At 43.3% G+C, this 24757-nt stretch overlaps 1 protein-coding gene across 3 annotated transcripts in view; it reads right to left on the bottom strand.

Annotated features, from left to right (window-relative positions):
- The window catches only part of ago3b (argonaute RISC catalytic component 3b), a 73170-nt gene that overhangs the window by 4960 nt on the left and 43453 nt on the right, over window positions 1-24757 (bottom strand). For all 3 annotated transcript variants that reach the window (XM_013132700.4, XM_029122678.2, XM_020044716.3), the window contains 12 exons: window positions 18543-18630; window positions 18176-18323; window positions 11382-11501; window positions 10919-11062; window positions 10089-10255; window positions 8004-8188; window positions 5715-5874; window positions 5300-5390; window positions 4978-5172; window positions 671-805; window positions 429-530; window positions 15-214 (listed from right to left, as the gene is read on the bottom strand). In XM_013132700.4, the coding sequence (XP_012988154.1) occupies window positions 15-214; window positions 429-530; window positions 671-805; window positions 4978-5172; window positions 5300-5390; window positions 5715-5874; window positions 8004-8188; window positions 10089-10255; window positions 10919-11062; window positions 11382-11501; window positions 18176-18323; window positions 18543-18630 (1735 nt within the window). The remainder of the gene's footprint in view (window positions 1-14; window positions 215-428; window positions 531-670; window positions 806-4977; window positions 5173-5299; window positions 5391-5714; window positions 5875-8003; window positions 8189-10088; window positions 10256-10918; window positions 11063-11381; window positions 11502-18175; window positions 18324-18542; window positions 18631-24757) is intronic.

Here is a 24757-nt window from a genome sequence, read left to right as displayed (position 1 = left end):
TTTCACACCCTTACCTGTCATGTTCTTTGTCCACCAGATGGTAGCGGGCGCGAAAAGCCACCAAGTGGGCATAGTAGGCTGGTGCAGGGATGGAGACGGAGCGGGTGCAGCGGACGTAGGTGTGGCACAGCTGGTAGGTGAGAAGCTGGAACTCGTCGGCAGTGAAGCAGTTGTCGTCCCAAAGGACATGGTAGTGAGAAGGCCGGCTTGTACCCTGGAGAAAGAACCAGGTCAGTGACCCTAAAGGGAGAGTGCAGACCCCATGGAGAGAATGCCAGCATTGATGCAACACATAAAAAAAGTCCAACACAGTAAAAGCTCTATTTTGGTATGCAGAAAATACTACCTAAACCTTGCCAATGACACTGATTTTTTCCCACACAATTCTATGCATGTTTAACAAAACCTCAGTGAAAGCTTCAAGAAACCTGTATTCCCGCGTGGCTGCAGAGGTAAAAGTCAAACTCGTAGGGGTGGGTGATGTCTGTGTCCACGGTGGTGCCTGCAGGGATGTTACCACTACGTCCCACCTGCCGGAGGCACAACAGTAGCTCATTCAAAAACAGTTAGCTAACACTAGAACATAAAACCTAGCCCATGAAGAAGAGAGCCATAATAATGATACCTTTTTGTCACAAAGAGAACTAAAATATATTTCCATGATACTTACACGTTCGTTGCGGTCTGCACAGAAAAGGCGTGTGTGGTGCCTCTTCTGCACCACAATATAGGTGATGCCTGGCTGATACTCCTTCTCCAGCATGATACAGGCTTCCCTAATGGCTAACAGTTCATAGTACAGCACCTGTCGCACAGAGTCAACACTTAAACAAAGAGTGTTGAAAAGTTGGTTAATTGGGATAATTCAGGATATTGACAATGAAGCCCTTGATCTACTTTTCCATAATCTGTGAAAAATGGTGGACCACAATTCTCGGTAATGCTTCAAATTACAACCCATTACTTCCACGGTATTACCCATGTAACTACAAAGTAACAAAAATTTAAGTATGTGGTAAGAACGCAGGAACAGTTATGTACTTACTACGAATGAAGAACGCAACTACTACATAACTACTTAGGTATTACCCACGTACATGCACAGTTTGGCCGTAACGTGGGAACAGCGTGTAAGAATGTAGAATCAATTTAGTTATATGAATGAGGAAAGTTACTACTATATACCTAATTAGTAAATGGACAGGTGATTAAAAGATAAACACTGTCTCCATTTGAAAGAACATCCTTTTCATTCTTATTTGTACTTTCGAATTTATCATTTTAAAGTGACTTGTCATACATCGCCCACCACTTCTCCCCCAAAACACTCATATGCAGGTTTTTTCCCAATATGCGGCAATGTGCATATCCAAAGGTACTACGTTGCAAGTCTGCCTGGCTCCCATTTGGATAGTACCCGAACATACAACTCCATCAAAATATGTTGTCTCCTAATGTAGTTATAAATAAGATCCATTATCATTTGACGTAAATACACATTAAACCTAGGCTATTTCATAAAACCTGATAAACAGGAATCAAATATGTGGCAAATGATCCTTTTTACCAGTTAATAATCCATTACATTACTGTCAATTCATCCTCATGCTGTAGCATATTCTTTCCCAAACCTTGTGTACTTTTACATATACTTACCATGTACGTTCCTAGTAAGTCCATCATCTTAAACCTGTTCTTAAATGGAACCAACTCAACACTTACGGTGTAAGTACTAATAAAGATGGCTGCAGTTTGAAGTGGTGTCTGTACCCACGTAGTTACACTGAAGTTACACAGGAACAACTGTCCATTTTAGTCCATTTCAACCAGTTGTTACACGGAACCACCTCAACACTTATGGGGTAACTACAAGGAAAGTGGGCTGTATTGTGAACATTAGAGGTGCATACCGCCACCTACAGCATGTGTGCGGCACAACTTAGTGCAAAACTTCAAGTGTCTACTAAAGACCCTACTAAAGATCCCTACCGCATGGTCTATGATTCAGTGTAGTCTGGCCCAGGGGCATGAAGGTGACCAGAAGGTTTTGATACTGTCCACCCTTGCTGTCTTGCCAGGTGGGCTCTCATCGCCACTGGGATACCCTCCCCTCCAATGACAACCGGGGGCGGATTATGCAATTGGGCTGTACTCTGCTGGCAATACTCTGCCCTTATTCAGGGTGGCTGAGGTTGGTGGGTGTCCCTTTGGTTGATGCTTGGCAATGTGGTTGGATTGATTTCCTGCCTGTTGGGCCCTGTCTGGGGCCTCCCCCGGAGAGGGCCACAGTGTCACTGGACCCCCCGACTCAGCCCCAAGGTCTTACGCTGCTATATTATTGTCCCGGTCTTTGCCCATCTGGTCATGCTTCCGACCTGGACTAGGTTTAAATAGACTCTGGACACTGCCTACATGCATTTATTAATTATTAAAATGTTTACTCTAAATATGTTCACCCGGCACAGCCAGAAAATAATTGGTCACCCCTCTGAGCCTGGTTCCTCTTTAGGTTTCTTCCTAAATTTCAGCCTTTTTAGGGAGTTTTTCCTAGCCACTGAAATTCAACACTACTGTTGTTTGCTCCTTGGGGTTTAAGGCTGGGTGTTTTGTAAAAGCACTTTGTGACAACTGCTGATGTAAAAAGTGCTTTATAAATACATTTGCTGCAATAGAAAGAAAAGAAGAACTACATTGCATACTACACGCCAAACGGGGGTGCAAAGGTAGGTAGCACATTTTTTATACTGTAACTATAAACCCAAACTAAAACAAGCAATTCACGTTAAACCAAGCTTTCCAATTTGTTCATTCATCTTCATCAGCTAGCCACCCTTCTGTTTCAGCCGCTTGTACTCGCGATGACCCAGACTTCATGACCATAGGTGAGGGTAGGAACGAAAATTGACTGGTATATCGAGAGCTTTGCCTTCCGGCTCAGCTCTCTTTTTGTCACAACGGTGAGGCAAAGTGAATGCAATACCGCCCCTGCTGCTCCGATTCTTCGGCCATTGTCCCCTCACTCGCGAACAAGACCCCAAAATACTTGAACTCCTTTACTTGGGGTAATGCCTCATTCCCTACCCGTAGGAGGCACTCCATCGGTTTCCTGCTGACAACGATGGCCTCAGATTTAGAGGTGCAACTGCTTTGCACTTGGCTGCGAACAGGTCCAGTGAGTGCTGAAGGTCACAGACCGATGCTGCCATTATGACCACATCATCCGCAAAAAGCAGTGATGAGACCCACCGAACTGCAACCCCTCCCCACTCCGACTATGCTTCGATATCCTGTCCATGAACGTTACAAACAGGATTGGTGACAAATCGCAACCCTGGCGGAGGCCAACCCCCACCTAGAACCCAAACACAGCTCTCACTTTGGACGTACAGGGATTGTACAGCCCTCAGAAGGGACCTCCACAAAACACATGTAGACTCGATGGACATATTCCCAGGCCCCCTCCAGGATCCTTGCAAGAGTAAAGAGCTAGTCGGTTGTTCCGACCAGGACGGAATCCGAATTGTTCCTCTACAACCTCCTTTCCAGTACCTTTGAGTAGACTTTCCCAGGGAGGTAATTGTGGGAGGTGTAATTGGCACACACCCCCTAGTCTCCCGTTTTGAACAGGGGAACCACAACCCCGGTCCGCCACTTTGGCACTGTCCCTGACTCCCACGCAAAGTTGAAGAGGCGTGTCATCCAAGACATCCCCTCCACATCCAAAGCTTTCAACATTTCTGGACAGATCTCGTCAATCCCCGGAGCTTTGCCACTGGGGAGTTGTTTGACTACCTCAATTGACGATGCTTCCCCATCAGCCTCCAGCTCTACCTCCACTATAGAAGGCGTGTTAGTGGGATTTAGGAGTTCCTCAAAGTGTTCCTTCTATCGCCCAATTACCTCCTCAGCTGAGGTCAACAGTGTCCCATCTTTACTGTACACAGCTTGGATGGTTCCCCGTTTTCCCCTCCTGAGGTGGCGGACGGTTTTCCAGAAGCACCTTGGTGCCGACCGAAAGTCCTTCTCCATGGCTTACCCGAAGTCCTCCCACACCCGCTGTTTTGCCTCTTTCACAGCAGAGGTCGCAGCCCTTCGCGTTCGTCGGTACACTGCAACCGTCTCCGGAGTCCTCCGGGATAACATATCCCAGAAGGCCTCCTTCTTCAGTCGGACGGCTTCCCTGACCACCAGTGTCCACCAGGGTGTTCGAGGGTTACCGCCCCTTGATGCACCTAAGACCGTTAGACCACTGCTCCCCGCCGCAGCTTCGGCAATGGAGGCTTTGAACATTGACCACTCAGGTTCAATGCCCCCAATCTCCACAGGGATGCCAGAAAAGCTCAGCCGGAGGTGTGAGTTGAATATCTTTCAGACAGGGGCCTCCTCCAGACGTTCCCAGTTCACCCGCACTACCCGTTTGGGCTTTCCCGGTCTGTCCAGTCTCTTCCCCGACCCCCTGACCCAACTCACCACCAGATGGTGATCGGTTGACAGCTTTCCAATTTGTATTTGTTAGCAAGCTAATTAAGCTAGAAAGGACGCTAGTTAGAAGTTGAATTGCATTGCTGTGCAATCAATACAAGTTAATCAGCTTGCAACTTAAAGAGTGTAAGATAATTATGACTACAGAAATCAAAATTAAGAATAGGTATGTGCTTGACTCAGCAAAATGCACACGTTTTATGTTTGGTTAATTTGTTACAATCTGTTTTTTACTGTCTTATTACTGCTTTCTTACCACGTCGTAGTTATGTGGGTAATACTGTGTAAGAAACAAGCTGTAATTTGAAGTGTTACCCAATTTTTTTTGTGAAAAGTTCATCCAACAGAAATATTTATGAGGTTTGTTGGCAAAATCCTGAAGTATCCATTCACAGCTAAAGAGTCTGAGAAGAAAAAATGCCTTTCTACATATAGAGACTTGTTGTTTGTTTGTCAAATTTAAAATTAAAATACGTATAAGTATTTAAACTAAACCTGTCTGAACTGTCCCTCTGACACGCCATCCCTGTAGAAGATGATTCTGGTAGGTTTGTAACGGGTGGACTTGTAGAACTGGATGAGCAGCTCTCGCACCATGGAGGCCAGGTCCTGGATCACTTCCTGTCTGGGCCTCTGGACCCTTACAGTAGCACAGTACCTGCTGGGGTGGGCATCCATACTGCCCACCACCTAGAGAGAACCAGAGAGATGGGCAGGATTGTAAAGGGTGTAGGCTAACAAACATACCAAATGTATAAACAATGAATGTTGTGGAGGAAAGCAGCATTGGGAACTAGAATTACTGCAAGAGGCTTACCGCCGCAATGGATGGCTTCTTTCCATCACCGGCTGGAGGGTGAGTGACGTCAGCCCCCAGGAAGATAACAGGCTGTTGGAATACTGAGGGACTTTGAGGAGACACAGAAAAACAATCCTCAGACACTTAACCTGAAGTCCAAATTGGTTTGTTTGTCATATAATACAAACAGTATAGATGCTTTCCTACATAAGGTATACTGGTTCTTCTGTTACATACAGTATGGGCTTCTCTATAAAGGTGTCTTCTAGACAGGGTTTTGTGCCTGGAGCCATACACATCTGAAATATTTAATTTTTAGGTCCACAAATGGAAAGTAAATTTTTAAGAATTTTCCAAATATATCAAAGGCCACAAAGCCAATGGTACCAGTCACTAGTAGCACACAGGCACAAACACACACAATCTCCTATACCGTTGGTGTGGCACCAGGATATTGTTGATGCCCCCCAGCTTGACATTGATCTTGAGGCAGAGGTTGGAGAGGGTCTGGGGGGACGTCTTCACCACGTTCTTCACCTGGACACACTGAGTGGCCATGCCCAGGAGGGTGTCTCCTACCCGCTTTACCTCAGCTGTGTGGAAGACAGAGAAAAGTAGTTAAGACCTAGTGCCGTATTGTAGGTCACCGGTTGGGCTCAAAATAAAAATGATATAAATAGATAACCTTGGTCTTCTGAACATTAAGAAGTCAAGGGGCCCACATAAAGCTAAGAAGGCTATACACTGAGTAAAAATACTTGCAATAGCTTCCTATTGAGATTAATCCCATGAAAGTCATGTACAGTGGGGAGAACAAGCATTTGATACACTGCCGATTTAGCAGGTTTTCCCACTTACAAAGCATGTAGAACTCTGTATTTTTATCATAGGTACTCTTCAACTGTGAGTGACGGAATCAAAAAAAATGATCCAGAAAATCACATTGTATGATTTTTAAGTAATTAATTTGCATTTTATTGCATGACATAAGTATTTGATACATAAGAAAAGCAGAACTCAATATTTGGTACAGAAACTTTGTTTGCAATTACAGAGATCATACGTTTCCTATAGTTCTTGAACAGGTTTGCACACATTGCAGCAGGGATTTTGGCCCACTCCTCCATACAGACCTTCTTCAGATCCTTCAGGTTTTGGGGCTTTCGCTGGGCAATACGGACTTTCAGCTCCATCCAAAGATTTTCTATTGGGTTCAGGTCTGGAGACTGGCTAGGCCACTCCAGGACCTTGAGATGCTTCCTACGGAGCCACTCCTTAGTTGCTGTGTGTATCGTGTCGTTGTCATGCTAGAAGACCCAGCCACAACCCATCTTCAATGCTCTTACTGAGGGAAGGAGGTTGTTGGCCAAGATCTCGCGATACATGGCCCCATCCATCTTCCCCTCAATAGGGTGCAGTCGTCCTATCCCCTTTGCAGAAAAGCATCCCCAAAGAATGATGTTTCCACCTCCATGCTTCACGGTTGGGATGGTGTTCTTGGGGTTGTACTGATCCTTCTTCTTCCTCCAAACACGGCAAGTGGAGTTTAGACCAAAAAGCTCTATTTTTGTCTCATCAGACCACATGAACTTCTCCCATTCCTCCTCTGGATCATCCAGATGGTCATTGGCAAACTTTAGACGAGCCTAGACATGCGCTGGCTTGAGCAGGGGGACCTTGTGTGCGCTGCAGGATTTTAATCCACGTTGCCTTCTCACCAAGCTTCTTGCCTATTGTCCTGTAGCCCATCCCAGCCTTGTGCAGGTCTATAATTTTATCCCTGATGTCCTTACACAGCTCTCTGGTCGAGGCCATTGTGGAGAGGTTGGAGTCTGTTTGATTGAGTGTGTGGACAGGTGTCTTTTATACAGGTAACGAGTTGAAACAGGTGCAGTTAATACAGGTAATGAGTGGAGAACAGGAGGGATTCTTAAAGAAAAACTAACAGGTCTGTGAGAGACGGAATTCTTACTGGTTGGTAGGTGATCAAATACTTATGTCATGCAATAAAATGCAAACTAATTATTCAAAAATCATACAATGTGATTTTCTGGATTTTTGTTTTAGATTCCATCTCTCACAGTTGAAGTGTACCATTGATAAAAATACAGAGTTCTACATGCTTTGTAAGTAGGAAAACCTGCAAAATCGGCAGTGTATCAAATAATTGTTCTACCCACTACATACAGTTTCTTTAAAGCAAATGCTACAAAACTGAGAAGATTGCTATAAATACACTTCCAATTTTTTTATTTGTTTGAAAACCTCAAAAGACTTAAACCAAATAAAAAGTATGAAGAAAATATAATGGACCTATGTATATTTAGTGACAATACAGAATAGCATGGGTAAAGTAAGTAAAAGTAATCTGGATGACAATTGGAATAATTTGGCATAGAAACTATAGAAACTATGGTCTCACTTGTCTCTGGCATTCAGAAACTGGAATATAACAATTCTCGCATTTTATATTTACATGTTTCAATGCAAACATATTCAGAAGAATATGACTTTCCCTGGACTCAGATAACCATTTCACACCAAAATCTAGAGTGTGGTATAACATGACCACAAAAATAAGATAATAATAATAAATATATAAATTATAATTAATATATAAATAAAAAAAAACTATATTTATATACTGTATATGTATTGAATAGTTTGTCATTAATACAGGTTTTAATAAATAATGTAATCAAAGTTGAGTCTGTGAGCTTACCGTAGACAGGCGTCTTTCCAGGCAGGATGACGATGATGAGCTGCAGTCCAGCATAGGTGTTCTTCAAGTGCCTGAACATGGGCTCCACACTGTCCGCTCCCTGGGCGTACTTACAGAAACATGGCTGGCCCTGGATGGGCATCCCAGCATCCTTAGAGATCTTCCGCAGCTGGTCGGTGAAACCCCTGGAGAGGGAAATTGAGAGAGAGGAGTAAATGGAGTTCGAGCATGAGAAAACTATTATATATAGACAATCATTATTTTACGATGATGTTTACACTGGAAGGCAAAAGTTTGTCAAAATCCAACTTAAAGATAAAGGCAATGTGACATGTGTGTTCTGTGTGGGAAGACCAATTGAGAGAGGTTGAAGGAGAATGGCCGGACGAGTTCAAGGGGACAGAAAGACAATAAATGCTTAGACAAACATCTTTACAGCAGTGGTGGAGAAAGGCATCTCTTTATTTTTATTTAACCTTTATTTATCCAGGAAAGACTCACTGAGATTACAAATCTTTTTCAGGACTGTCCAGGCCAAGATGGGCATCACAAACAAAAACGAATGTAAAACATAAAACACAAACATAGGGAAATAAAAATACACCAACCATACCATACAGGGCCAAATACAAGTAAATACACCAACAATTTAAAAAGATGCACAATTTTAAAAGCACTTACAAGTGATTAGATAGCCCTTAAGATAGCCCTTATTCCATTGTTCTCAATTTGTCTTTTAAAACACCCTGTGCTACAAGGTCCTGCATTTGTAGTTCAGATTGAAGACCATTCCAGGCTGTAGGAGCAGCAACCCTAAAAGCTTTTCTGCCCATGTCTGTGCGGACAGTGGGAAGTGACGGAAGATGGAGATCCTGTGATGATAAGCAATAGCTATTAGAACTTTTTCTGCTGATATGTTCGCAAAGGTATGATGGTGTCATACCCAGAATAGCCTTATAAATTAAAAAGTACCAATGAGAGAGCCTATGTGTCAACAATGATGGCCAGCCTACTCTACTGTATAGAACACAGTGGTGAGTAAGCACTCTACAATTTGTAATGAACTTTAAAGCACCATGGTAAAAACAGTGTCCAAAGCATGACTGACAAGAAGCATGCATGTAGATGACATCCCCGTAATCTAAAATGTATACAAGTATATAAAAGTAGCAAGTACAAGTTGGTTTCTAGTTTCAAAAGAAAAACTTATTTTGAAAATAACAAGCCAAGTTTAACCTCTATGTAAAATATGTGTATTTGATATACATATTTTGCATGATGTGATATTTGTATACATACACAGGATAAATAATATTACCATACAGAGTAGTAAATAATGGACGCTTTTGACACAAAACATGTCAAGCCTGGCTGCAGCAGCAAAAGGCCACTCTTGTCGGCTAGGAAGCGAAAGATGAGGCTAATGTGGGCATGTGAAAAATTGAGAAAAACAAATTGGAAAAAAATTGTCTGGTCTCACCAATTTAGATTTTTCTGTGACATGATGGTAGAGTCAGAATTTGGTGTAAACTGCATTACTCGATCTTGCCCTGTGTCCATAGTACTGGCTGGTGGTGGTATTATGGTATGGGGAATATTTCTTAGCACACATTATGCCCTTTATCATCTCAAGTTGGTACCACAATCATGACAGTGACTTAAATTTACTCCAATGAACTGGGCAGTTCAATGGGGCACATTTGGAATTAGTTGGTATTGGAAGTCATGGATCAAAAACCCTAAGGAATGTTTCCAGTCCCTCGTTAAATCCATGCCACAAAGAATTTAGGCTGTCCTGGAAGGAAAAGCGGGTTCTACCTGATACTATATAGGTGTACCTAATAAAATGGCCACTGAGTATATCAATTATTTTCTGTTTTCTAATTGTTGTTTAATTTAGATAAAAATATTTTTCACATTGACATTATACATTTTTGCGTTGCATAGGTGCAAATTTCATGTTGTAACACAGAATGTGGAAAGGTCCATGGGGGGTGAATACGTTCAAGGCACTGTATATGCGCAATGTGCTGACTGTCTAACATTGGTGTGCATTAATTAATACATGGGACAGAGAGCACTCACTTGAGGATCTCCTCACGACACTGCCTCTGAGTGGCGAAGCAGGCGATGGCCCACATTTTAATCTCAACACCGGTGTGGAACTGTTTGCCCCTCATGTCCCACACTCCATGGCTGGGAGTGGCCACAGTGCGGTTCTGCAAAGACACTGCAGGGTTCATCTGCTGTGGCTGACATACAGAGAGACAGACAAAAGAGACTGATTACTTTGAAAAAAATTGCTTTGTATTTTCTTTAACATGGTCATTCTTCTATTTCCTTGACAGTGAAGCTAACATTTTTTAATTAGGCTCTTAATGGCATTATTAAGGATTTAAGACCAAATGTTTCTTATGTTGAGGCAGTATAAAAAAATATTTTTGTTTATACATATCTGTTTCTAAAAATCTAATGGTGGGAACTGATACATTAAGTGCTTTCATTTCTAAACAGTAAAACAGATATTTATGAAAAAACACAGAAAAAACAAAAGTTGAAATTCTGTACTCTCATCTGATATCAAAGGAAATAAGTGATCTCAAATCCAAGATAATTATTTAATGTAGAGTCAAATTTACAAATGTTAGATAAACCATCCAGATAAATCAAGAGGGAAGTTTATTGTCAAGTGGACAAGACTGGCAGTAAATCCATTATAGTCTTCTGTGAAATACTCAGCACAGGCTACACCTTCCCATCTGTGTACAAGCAAAGTAATAATGATTATTTTTCCTAAAAGAGAGGAGGGTGAAATAGAGAGAATGAAAGTAGAGGTTGACAGTTAGTCAAAAGTGTGGCAAGCAAGGGGCGAGAAAGTGACAGAAAAGCACAGAACACCCAAATAAATGGTTTACCATGAAGTGTTCAGAACTCGCTCTGCCGCCGTACTGAAGCAATGGGGCTGGCAGCACACGACCCGTCACCTGGGCCATCTCGTCACGCACCCGGAACTGGAACTCCTGCACAAATGGGTCTGCCTCATAGTTTGCACTCCGCACCTAGGTAGAGGAACAGCAGAAAGGGGTGTAAAGGAAGAACAGGTGATAACATGATTATTCTTCAACATTTTAGGCTTGTGGGCGGAGGGTAGCCTATTGCGTTTATAGTGTGGCCGGTAATAGGAAGGCTGCTAGATTGAATCCCAGAGCCAGCAAGGTGAATAATCTGTTGTTCAGTCCCTGAGTTACAGTACAACCTAATTCCATCCAGGTTGTTGCTGTACATGATAATTTGTTCTCAGTCATACTTACCTGGTACATGTGATAAATAAAATGTGATATTTATAATACTTTCCAGCCATAGGAGGACTGTACTCACCAGCCTGCTAATCTCCTCCTGTCTGTCTGGGGCAGAGCGGGCCGTGGCTTTGATCATGGTCGACGTCTGGTTATCAGTGAGTTTTTTAATACAGCGTTGGCCAGGAACTATGTTGCAAACCTGCAAGGGGGCACAAAAAGGAATGTGAATTCAGGTCATTAAATACAGTACAAAAACCAACATTGGTACAGTTTTATTTTTAGGGACCAAAGTTTGTCCTGACCTCACAACCTGAACAGGAAAGACAATTTCCACTACCAAAAACTCCCTAGTGTACTTATCACTCATGAGCAACTCAAACAAGCATATAGAAAAACATGTTTATTTCAGAGGCATAATCAACTCATTGCAGCCATTGTTGTGGAAATGTTAAAACTAAGGAACATTTGAGAAATGTCTGTCTTTCTATTACATGGTATGTAACTATTTTCTTTGATTGTGACACACGTCTGTATAATATCAGATCATTATTAGGTACTCTGACTATGTTTATCTGCTTAAACCAAGAAGGGTATCAGTCCTTTTTTCCTTAGGAATGTGGCCTTTGGGGGGGAAGTAGGGGCAGTTGGCCTCTTTAGGTAAACATTACAGTAAACATTATGGCAAGGAAGCATAAGTTGGGGGGACAGCCCTCCCTTTGGGTAAAACATATGTGACATAAGACAGATGGGCAGCACTATAAGTACTGATGATTGTCATGTATTAATTTAGAGACTCCTCCGATGATTATCCTGTACGCTTTTCTCTATTAGAAAAATAAACTATTAAATTGTGCCAAGAGAATTTGGTCTCTGTACTTACTCCTTTAAATGTTCTGATTGATGAAATTTCCATCACACCATACCAGACAAATGTAGAAAGAAAATTTTAACTCTAGAAAGCAATGAATCTCCTGGTCGACAATCTATTAAAGATCATGCATGGTTAAACCGGACTAACATAAACCGTCAAATGTATCTCTCCAATGTTGCTACAAAAAGGCTGACTGTGGCACCCCACAGTATTCAAAACATTTGGGAAAATCTTTTTGATATTCCAATCCCATGGCACCAAGTGTATGGACTAATATATAAAACAACTATTCATGTGTCTCTGAGAGCCTTCCAGTTTAAATTGTTGTACAGAATTCTGGCCACCAAAAAAATGCTTAGATTATGGGGAATTGAGCAGTCGCCCGTATGCAGACTATGTCAGGACAAAACAGAAACAACAGCTAATCTATTTTAGTACTGTCCTATAGTGGCAACATTCTGGATTCAAGTTCAAGATTGGTTATTGTGTCACAGAGTCGCCCTGGAAGTTAGTTTGCAGAGAGTCGTATTGGGTGACCTGGGAAACAATGCTCAATTGAAAACATGATTCTCCTCCTTGGTAATACATTTATTTACAAGAATGCATCAGTGGATGCTTTGAGCCTCGACAGATTCAAATATGTTCTAAAGAATCACAGTAAGACCGAGAAATATATTGCTGCTGGTAATTTATTTATTTTTGTCTGCTGGGAAAGATGGTTGCCTCTTTGGAATCTAGAGAGATGGAACTAATTAAATTACCAGAACAATTTGAGTGTTGTGTATAAATTAGTGTATTTGTGTACATGTATGTATGTGTATTTTTGTGAATAAAAATAATGGCTTAATCCCACTGAGATTCCACTGGTAATCTAAGGAGGAAGATACATCTTTTCATTATACAAGTGTTTCTGAAAAGGCAACATATTTTTTTGTTGCACACCAAATTTTTGTAGTCCAGTGGCAGTTTTGGCTCATGCTCTTGGGGACTTCAGATGCTGTGGCATGTGGGTGGTGCACCATTTTTTTATTGTAACATGATAAAACTACTGTGTGCTACGGGCTGCTCAAGAATTACTCTTGCGACATACATTGCTGGAATAAATTAAGAGACCACTGCACCTTTTTCTTTCCTTTCCAAAAAAGTTGAAAAGGAAAGGTTGAGTGAGGACCAAAAGTGTTGAATTTGGAGTGGTCTCTGAATTTTGACACTTCTGTTCCACACTCAAAACCTTCCTTTTTGACTATTTTGGAAGGGAAAGAAAAATGTGCAGTGGTCTCTTAATTTATTCCAGTGCTGTATTGCATCCGCCAATCCTCCCCGAGGACCTGAAGTGTGGCCAGTGATGAGGGCTGGTTAGCCAATGACGGGTAAGATCCCAACTGTGATATTGGGACAACCTAAGACAGGCGCAGTTGTGCATCTGGTCACAATCCACAATAAAAAGTCTACACACCCCTGTTAAAATGCCAGGTTTTTGTGGTGTAAAAGAATGAGGGTTTGCTTATAGCTCCCCAGCTCTGCCGCCATGTGTTGGAGTTTACCCCGGTGAACGAGAGGGTCGTTTCCCTGCGCCTACGGGTCGGGGATAGGTCTCTCACTGTTGTTTGTGCCTACGGGCCGAACGGCAGTGCAGAGTACCCGACCTTCTTGGAGTCTCTGGGAGGGGTGCTGGAAAGTGCTCCGACTGGGGACTCTATTGTTCTACTGGGGGACTTCAACGCCCACGTGGGCAACGACAGTGACACCTGGAGGGGCGTGATTGGGAGGAACGGCCCCCCTGATCTGAACCCGAGTGGTGTTCAGTTATTGGACTTCTGTGCTAGTCACAGTTTGTCCATAACGAACACCATGTTCAAGCATAAGGGTGTCCATCAGTGCACGTGGCACCAGGACACCCTAGGCCGCAGGTCGATGATCGACTTTGTTGTCGTCTCATCTGACCTGCGGCCGTATGTCTTGGACACTCGGGTGAAGAGAGGGGCGGAGCTGTCAACTGATCACCACCTGGTGGTGAGTTGGATCCGATGGCGGGGGAGAAAGCTGGACAGACTCGGCAGGCCCAAGCGAACTGTAAGGGTCTGCTGGGAACGTCTGGCCGAGTCTCCTGTCAGAGAGATCTTTAACTCCCACCTCCGGCAGAGCTTCGACTGGATCCCGAGGGAGGTTGGAGATATTGAGTCCGAGTGGACCATGTTCTCCACCGCCATTGTCGAAGCGGCCGCTCGGAGCTGTGGCCGTAAGGTCTCCGGTGCCTGTCGAGGCGGCAATCCCCGAACCCGGTGGTGGACACCGGAAGTAAGGGATGCCGTCAAGCTGAAGAAGGAGTCCTATCAGGCCTGGTTGGCTTGTGGGACTCCTGACGCAGCTGACGGGTACCGACAGGCCAAGCGGGCTGCAGCCCGGGTGGTTGTGGAGGCAAAAACTCGGGCCTGGGATGAGTTCGGTGAGGCCATGGAGAAGGACTATCGGCTGGCCTCGAAGAGATTCTGGCAAACCATCCGGCGCCTCAGGAGAGGGAAACAGTGCCCTACCAACGCTGTTTACAGTAGAGGTGGGCAGCTGTTGACCTCAACTGAGGATGTCGTCGGGCGGTGGAAGGAATACTTCGAGGATCTCCTCAATCCCGCTGTCACTTCTTCCATTGAGGAAGCAGAGGATGAGGGCTCAGAGGTGGACTCGTCCATCACCCGGGCTGAAGTCACTGAGGTGGTCAAGAAACTCCTCGGTGGCAAGGCACCGGGGGTGGATGAGATCCGCCCTGAGTACCTCAAGTCTCTGGATGTTGTGGGGCTGTCTTGGTTGACACGCCTGTGCAACATCGCGTGGCGGTCGGGGACAGTGCCTCTGGGATGGCAGACCGGTGTGGTGGTCCCTCTTTTTAAGAAGGGGGACCGGAGGGTGTGTTCCAACTATAGGGGGATCACACTTCTCAGCCTCCCCGAGAAAGTCTATGCCAGGGTACTGGAGAGGAAAATACGGCCGATAGTAGAACCTCGGATTCAGGAGGAACAGTGTGGTTTTCGTCCGGGCCGTGGAACACTGGACCAGCTCTATACCCTCTACGGGGTGTTGGAGGGTTCATGGGAGTTTGCCCAACCAATCCACATGTGTTTTGTGGATTTGGAAAAGGCATTCGACTGTGTACCTCGCGGCATCTTGTGGAGGGTGCTTGGGGAATATGGGGTCCTGGGTCCTTTGCTAAGGGCTGTCAGATCCCTGTACAACCGAAGCAGGAGCTTGGTCCGCATTGCCGGCAGTAAGTCAGACTTGTTCCCAGTGCATGTTGGACTCCGGCAGGGCTGCCCTTTGTCACCGGTTCTGTTCGTAATTTTTATGGACAGAATTTCAAGGCGCAGCCAGGGGCCGGAGGGTGTCAGGTTTGGGGACCACACAATTTCGTCTCTGCTTTTTGCAGATGATGTTGTCGTGTTGGCCCCTTCTAACCAGGACCTTCAGCATGCGCTGGGACGGTTTGCAGCCGAGTGTGAAGCGGTGGGGATGAGAATCAGTACCTCCAAATCAGAGGCCATGGTCCTCAGTCGGAAAAGGGTGGCTTGCCCGCTTCAGGTTGGTGGAGAGTGCCTGCCTCAAGTGGAGGAGTTTAAGTATCTAGGGGTCTTGTTCACGAGTGAGGGAAGGATGGAACGGGAGATTGACAGACGGATCGGTGCAGCTTCTGCAGTAATGCAGTCGATGTATCGGTCTGTCGTGGTGAAGAAAGTTTACCAGTGAAGAAAGTTTACCAGTCAATCTACGTTCCTACTCTCACCTATGGTCATGAGCTTTGGGTCATTACCGAAAGGACAAGATCCCGGATACAGGCGGCCGAAATGAGCTTTCTCCGCAGGGTGGCCGGGCGATCCCTTAGAGATAGGGTGAGAAGCTCGGTCACCCGGGAGGAGCTCAGAGTAGAGCCGCTGCTCCTCCACATCGAGAGGGGTCAGCTGAGGTGGCTTGGGCATCTTTTTCGGATGCCTCCGGAACGCCTTCCTGGGAAGGTGTTCCGGTCCCGTCCCACCGGGAGGAGACCCCGGGGAAGACCTAGGACTCGCTGGAGGGACTATGTCTCCCGGCTGGCCTGGGAACGCCTCGGTGTCCCCCCGGAAGAGCTAGAGGAAGTGTCTGGGGAGAGGGAAGTCTGGGCATCCCTGCTTAGACTGCTGCCCCCGCGACCCGGCCCCGGATAAGCGGAAGAAGATGACATGACATGACATGACAAATATAAACCATATCAGAACGTTTTCCACTTTTAATGTGACCTATAATGTGAACAATTCAATTGAAATCTTCGAGGGGGAAAAGTGAAAAATCTAAAGTTTACAATAACCTGGTTGCATAAGTGTCTTATAACTGGGGATGTGGCTGTGTTCAAAATTAACCAATCACATTCAAACTCATGTTAAATAGAAGTTATTACACACCTGCCATCATTTAAAGTGACTCTAATTAATCACAAATAAAGTTCAGCGGTTCAATTAGGATTTTCCTGACATTTTCTTAGTTGCATCTCTGAGCAAAAGCCATGGTCCGCAGAGAGCTTCCAAAGCAGAGGGATCTCAATGTTGAAACATATCAGTCAGGAGAAAGGTACAAAATAATTTCCAAAGCATTAGATATACCATGGAACACAGTGAAGACAGTCAACATCAAGTGGAGAAAATATGGCACAACAGAGACATTACCAAGAACTGGACATTTTTAATGAAAAGACGAGACGAAAACTGGTCAGGGAGGCTTCCAAGAGGCATACAGCAACAATTAAGGAACTGCAGGAATTTCGGGCAAGTACTGGCTGTGGGCTACATGTGACAACAATCTCCTGTATTCTTCATATGAATGGGCTATGGGGTAGGGTGCCAAGACTGAAGACTCTTCTTACAAAAAAAGTTTGCAAAAACAAATAAAGTCTCCCAAAAGCACATGGGAAAATGTGTTATGGTCTGATGAAACGGTGTGTTTGGCGCAAAAACAACACTGCATATCACCCAAAGAACACCATACCCACAGTGAAGCATGGTGGTGGCAGCATCATTCTTTGGGGCTATCTTTCTTTAGCTTGAACCGGGGCCTTAGTCAGGGTGGAAGGAATTATGAACAGTTGCAAATACAGGGCAATTCTGGCACAAAACCTTCAAGCATCCGTTAGAAAGCTGAAGTTGAAGAGTAAGTTCACCTTTCAGCATGACAATGACCCAAAGCACACATCCAAATCCACAAAAGCATGGCTTCACCAGAAGAAGATTAAAATTTTGGAATGGCCCAGCCAGATCCCAGACCTGAATCCAATTGAACATCTGTGGGGTGATCTGAAGAGGGCTGTGCACAGTAGATGTCCTGAGATTTGGAGCGCTTTTGCAATGAAGAGTGAGCTAAAATTGCCATGTCAAGATGTGCCATGCTAATAGACTACTACCCAAAAAGACTGAGTGCTGTAATAAAATCAAAAGGGGCTTCAACAAAGTATTAGTTTAAGGGTGTGCACACTTACGCAACCAGGTTATTGTGAGTTTTTTATTTTTCCCCCTCAAAGAAAGTTTGTTTTTCAATTGAATTTTTCACATTATAGGTCACATTAAAGGTGGAAAAAGTTCTGACATGACTTATCTTTGTCTCATTCTTTTACATCACAAGAACCTGGCACATTAACAGGGGTGTGTAGACATTTTATATCCACTGTACATGTGTACGCAACTCAGAAACAGGATCTGTGCTGAACAAATAGCACAATGACTAGACAAAGAACTGGCAAACTGGTCTAAGGCCTTGCATTGCAGTGTAGTTGCATTAATGTAACCCAGATTAATTCCCTGATCACATTATGCCAGACGGACCGGGAGACCCACAAAGAGCGATGCTAAAATTGGCCTAGTTGCATCTGGGCTGGATGACAGGTGGTTGTCCAGGGTTACAAGTCAGGCACCAGTCAGTCAACTGTGGTTGTTAGCTGGAGGAGCAGGGAGTATAAAAGAGCCAGAGGCAGTTATATTATTGTTACTCACTTCCAGTGGCAGGTAGGTGTGTTTCTGCTCCTGGCCCACCTGTAGACAGGGGAGGTGAGGGTACTTCAGCTGTAGGCTGTATTTCTCTCTGAAGTACTGGGCCACTGTGCGCTCCACTGTCTGACCATTCTCCAGCTGAAGAGGAAACCTGTGGGTATGAGAAAAAACAGAGAGGTGGCATATTTTGTTACATATCTCATAATGACAAAAAAAAGAATTCATAGTAAAATCTTTGAGGCTGAAACAGATCAGTCCAAGATAAGAAGGTATTTTGAATGAACATTCTCCACTGAGCAACTAGGAAGCAGTCCCATTGTCCAGTAAAGAGCCAATTGAAGGCTTTGGTCAAGGCAGTGAAGGCGCTCACGTCTGGTGGCTGGCAGGGCGGCGGGTCACGTTACACACTCTGTACTTTCTCCGCATTGTACCACAGTGGGTCACTTCCACCTTCAGACCTAGTAAACAGAAAGAAAGAGGAGCATATGTTTGAGAAGAATTCTCTGTCACAATACCCTGACATCCAAAACACATGTATCTAGTGGAAGCTAAAGTGCAAACTAAATATGAAGGCCAAATGATGACAATGTACCAAGTGACGAATCATTAATAAAGTAAAATATATTCCATGTGATGTACATTATAGCTTACGACCGTTGTTGTTTAGTTGATATAACTTTTACCAGAATATTCTGGGATCAGACCTAAATACAAGGAGCAGACCAGATTTTAAAAAAATACGTTCCAAAATATGCATTGTATATTTGCAGGTCTGAGAGAAAATATATATTTTCTAGAATATCTGCATTTAGTCTATTTTACTTACAGGATGAACACATTATAATTGGTTTTAATAGCCTACCATACAAATGACAAGATATTCTGATACTAACATGAACAAAAAGAGCAATTTTTATAGCATTGGCAAATTAATGTGGAGATAAATTGTACAATGCAAAGAGAAGATTACAGTCCCAAAATGTCCAGTAGCAATTCCTAACAATTGTATGTATTTTCAAAAATTGCAAAAGGGTGCTGGCTGCAGTTCATTGACCACAGCCACAACCAGCTGTTTGATATTTACTGTGCATGCCACCCAATTGCAGCCTTCCCAGGCAGGACTCTTACATGCCTCATGATCTGATTACAAACCCTCCACCACAGCATAAAAAAGCTGCTCTGTTGCCAAATTAATGGTCTCTAATTTTAGGGCGCAATAATCCACCAGACTGGTCTCAAATATAATCCACCAGACTTCTCTAAAATATGACTGGCTTCTGAAAACTTATTCACTTGCATTTTGTAAATTTATTTTTCTCTGTGTTATACTCCTTGATTCGTCTCTCCTCACTATCTTCACAAAACATATTTGAGGAAATGGTCAGAGAAGAGGAATACCTGGCTTTCTCATCCAATGGGTTTTAAGAAGGGGGAGAAGAGAGGTCACAAGGTGTTTTTCGTTGCCCTTAGTTTTATTTGTATACAGTGGATATAAAAAGTGAATGTGACCTATAATGTGAACAATTCAATTGAAAAACAAACTGAAATCTTTGAGGGGGAAACATTTAAAATAAAAACCTTACAATAACCTAGTTGCATAAGTGTGCACACCCTCTTATAACTGGGGATGTGGCTGTGTTCAGAATTAACCAATCACATTCAAACACATGTTAAATAGAAGTCATTACACACCTGCCATCATTTAAAGTGACTCTGATTAATCATAAAGTTCAGCAGTTCTAGTAGGATTTTCCTGACATTTTCTTAGTTGCAGCTCAGAGCAAAAGCCATGGTCCGCAGAGAGCTTCCAAAGCATCAGAGGGATCTCATTGTTGAAACATATCAGTCAGGAGAAGGGTACAAAAGAATTTCCAAAGCATTAGATATACCATGGAACACAGTGAAGACAGTCATCATCAAGCGGAGAAAATATGGCACAACAGAGACAATACCAAGAACTAACCGTCCCTCCAAAATTTATGAAAAGAAGAGACGAAAACTGGTCAGGGAGGCTTTCAAGAGGCCTAAAGGACATGCAGGAATTTCGGGCAAGTACTGGCTGTGTGGTACATGTGAAAACAATCTCCCATATTCTTCATATGAATGGACTATGGAGTAGGGTGGCAAGACGGAAGTTTTTTCTTACAAAGAAAAACATCCAAGCACGGCTGAAGTTTGCAAACATCAAGTCCCCCAAAAGCACATGGTAAAATGTGTTATGGTCTGATGAAACCAAGGTTTAACTTATCGGCCGTAAAGGTATGTCTGTGGCAAAAACAACACTGCACATCACCCAAAGAAAACCATACCCACAGTGGGGCATTGTGGTGGCAGAATCATGCTTTGGGGCTGTTTTTCTTCAGCTGGAACCAGGGCCTTAGTCAAGGTGGAGGGAATTATGAACAGGTCAGTAGTAAATGTACGGTATAATATGTCAGAATGGTGATTTATGGAGTGCGGGACATCCATATTGATGTGACAGGTGGGTGGGACATCCGGTTTGTAGGGTGGGACTTCCGTTGTGATGTGTGTTCGGCGGGACTTCAGGAGTGACGTATGCATGTCCGGTGACTTTGTAATTTATGATTACATTGATGTGTCCGTGTTTGATGTTTTACAACGCCTAATGAGCAAACCAGACTAGTGTTATAACAGGTGGGTTATGTTTGATGATTATCAAATGGGACTTAGGGTTCCGCAATGTTAAATTCCAAGGCAATAAATAAGTGTTGTGTCAGTGGTAAGATGTTTGGTGTTCAGCAAAAGAGTTCCAGGGGTCCAGCAACTCTAAGTGGTACAACAGATGTAAACTTCTATGTTTTACAATGTGTGTGTAACATGGTGTTTTTCCACAAGTACAGAGTTACACGTGGGAGACATGCTTTTTTTGTAAGACATAAAGAAGGGGTTAGGGACTTACGATTTGGAGAGTTTCAGCCCATTTTTCAATTTAACAAGCGATGGGCCTTAAGATCAGATCTGCCCTGTAGCAATGGTCCCTTAATAAGCACTATTACAAACTGTAGTATATGCAGGTTGAAAATTATCCTGTGTTTCACGGTTTGTAGTCCAACACAGCACTACAGAAAACAAACATTGCATGAGGAATGCTATTATTTTGAAGGAACAGTCATGGCCTGGGCCAACCACACATTACGCATAGGTGGATTGTGGTACATGTGTATGTATGAGCAATGGTGAGTTTTGTAATAAAAATTGTTGTCAGCATTAACTTTGAAGTTGCATTATATGGCAAAACATTACAAAGTTACCCGCAAGGTAGCGTATAAACTTGCATGAACAACGGCGAATCGTTGACAGGCCAGGATATGTTATTTCAGGTAATTAAAACATTCGTAAAGGGGTCTTTTGAAATTGTTCAATGGAGATCAACACAAGTTTGTTTTACACTCACTGGTAGAAATACTGTAGTATTTGCGATTACCGGTTTGTGTAGTATGGGCGTACGCTGTCACTTCCGGGTAAGATGTGCTGCATTCTCTTAATGACCAAATCGTGAAATCATATTTTTGATTGCTGTATTATGGTCTTGTGTTTATTAAATGTTGAACAGATTAATGGCGATATGGTGACAATAGCCAGTGTTTATATGTAAGCAGATAAGTTTATCGTTAATACATAAAATGATATGATGTGATGTCACGGCTGAGCCGCGAAAACTAACGAGAACGGTGTTTCTACCAGACTGGAAGTATCAATATATTTGGTTGTCAAACGTCAACAATCATCACAGCCTTGTGGAACATCAGTGTTCAGGATCAGGATGGAGGAGAAGTTGTCTAACCTGACAGACTGGGATCTATTAGTTAGGAAGTCCAGTTGCAGAGAGAGGGGCTGATCCCCAGGTCATGGAGTTTGTTGACCAGCCTAGAAGGGTTGACCATTTTGAATGCTGCGCTAAAGTCTATGAACTGCATTCTCACATAGGTGTTGGTTTTGTCTCGGTGGGTCAGGGCAGAATGTAAAGCTGTGGAGATGGCATCCTCTGTAGACCTGTTCGACCAGTAGGCAAAATGGTGGGGATCCAGTGTTGGGGGGAGGCAGAACTTAAGGTGCGCCAGGACTAGTCTTTCGAAGCACTTCATGATTGTGGGGGTAAATGCAACAGGTCGTCATTCAGGATAAATGCAATCCACAGCTTCGGCACTGGCACAATGGTTGCAGTCTTGAAGCAAGTTGGGACAACCCCTTGGGTCAGTGAGGGGTTGAAAATGTCAGTAAAGACCTCGGCCAGCTGCCCAGCACATGCTCTGAGCACAGGCCCGGGGACACCATCAGGACCAGCAGCCTTGCGTGCATTCACCCTGCTCAGTGCAGGCCACAGATCTGCTGTGGATAGTCTGAGGGGAGTTGTCCCTGTCGAAGCTCATCGGTGAAGGAGACGTCGCTGGCTGTGGGGGTAGGGTTCTATGGCCAGTAGTCTGTGATGGCTTGGATGCCCTGCCACATGAGTCAGGGTTAGGAGTTGTTGAAGTGCTCGCAATCCGCAGTTTGTATACATTTTTAGCCATCTTGATGCCCCTGTTCAGGTTGTCCCTGGGTGAGTGACCTCTCTGTTTAACCACAGCTTCTGTTTGGGGAATATCTTTATTAGTTTATGGCAATGTCCGTATGGGAGTCAAGGGAGGCTTGAGTGGCAAACAATCTCTTGTGTGTTTGTTGAAACTGCTGCTGTAGTAGAAACCCCTCTGGCCACACTTTGACTGTCCTCACTGACGGTTTCACACGTTTAAAGAGGGATAAATACTTTGGAAGTAGGAACAGCGAAAGATGGTCAGACGGTCCCAGGTGTGGGAGGGGAATGGCTTTGTAAGCCTCCAGGAATGTTTGTGTACACATAGTCTTGTTTCATCTGGTATGGAAGGAGCCATTTTGGTGGAATTTGTGAAAAACTGCTTTCAGATTTGAATGGTTGAAGTCCCCTGCAATCACAAAAACCCCATACGGGTGTTCCATTTGCTGTTTGCTAATGGCAGCCGGCAGTTCTTTCATTGCTGTTTTGAATTAGCATCCGAGGGTATGAAGAATGCCATAACAATAGATGTAAACTCCCGTGGCAAGTAAAAAGGCCTGCTTCTAATCATCAGGTACTCCAGACTGGTTGAGCATTGACTCCTGGTTGAATTAGTGTTTGTACACCATTTTTTATTTACATAAATGTACACCCTACCTCCCCTGGTCTTACCGGAGTCCTCTTCGGTCCAATCTGCTCTGAAGACATCACGCCCTTCAAGCTCAATTATGTTTTTGGGTATATTTAAAGTAGGCTTTGAGTGCAAAATCATATTTTACCATGTGGAGACAGAGGCTGTGTGAGATTTTGGTAAGGTGGTCGCCTTTGGGTTTTTTATGCAAGAAAATCCCGGCATTCTGTCCCTGAAGGACCATAGTATGTCCTCAACTGGCAACCCGAGAATTCACACACTTTCACTAACTTGATAAGAAAGCAAAGTGGGACCTAGTGGGACAACTGCCTTCAGGTTGATGCATTCAGGTTCTAGGGTTAGGAACTCCATATGTTTCTCAATGCTGCATGTCAACCAGTCTGTCACCAGGGTGTCATCTCCATGAGGTCAACAAACTTGTGTTCCCTCTTTAATATATAGCCAGAGTTGGGGAGTAACGAATTACATAAAAATAGTAACTGTAATCCATTACGTTAACAGCTGTAATCTGTTATGTTATCACAACATTTCAGGAGAAATTGTGAGTTGGGAAGCACTCAGAAAAGTGCGATCATTGGCTATCAATGGCTGCTGACGACATTGACTTAAGATTGCAGGTGTATACAGTTTATTTAATTTATTTGAGTTTTGAAAATCCATTGGCTAGTAGCCCTAATAATCAAAGTTTATGTTTGTGATAGTATAATTTATTTGGGTGCGGATGTTCATGATTGTGAACGTACATTCGGGTGCCTGGGGATTCTGCAACGTTTTGACAATATTGGTGGTTGTGGAGCAAAACATCAGACTACTGCAGATTTTGTGTACGTGCAAAAAGCTACAAATATCTACATTTTTATATACAATAATCTCAATACTCTTTTAAAGAAATGGCCATAAAATAATGTTTTGAAGCAAAAAAAACATGAATAAAACACAAACAGAATAGGTTAACACTGATCCCACAAAAGGTGTTAAATTAGTTATATTATTATTAGTTTTTTAATGCCTCTTATTATGAAAGTCATCTTTTAGATTAGATTTAACTTCATTGTCATCGAACAGTACAAGTACAGTATAACGAAATGCAGTTAATCTAAAAGTAATCCATGTTATCAGATTACACAACTGAGTTTGACTAATCAAAAAGTTACATTATGATTACAAATGTGGACAGGTAATTAGTAACTTATGTATTACATTTTTAAAAAAAATTACCCAACCCTGTATACAATGTCAATGGCAACTTTATTTATAAAGCACATTTAGAACAACTATCGTTGACCAAAGTACGGTACAGGACAAACTATTAAAGTATACAAAATATATGTATATTCTGGGCATTTCGAATATGCAGTGGTAGGCTATTCCAGAGGAACCGCGAAAGCTCGATCCCCTC

The sequence above is a fragment of the Esox lucius genome, chromosome 10 (genome assembly GCF_011004845.1).
Source record: "Esox lucius isolate fEsoLuc1 chromosome 10, fEsoLuc1.pri, whole genome shotgun sequence".
Lineage (NCBI taxonomy): Eukaryota > Metazoa > Chordata > Actinopteri > Esociformes > Esocidae > Esox > Esox lucius.
This window is presented reverse-complemented; position numbering and strand designations above follow the sequence as displayed.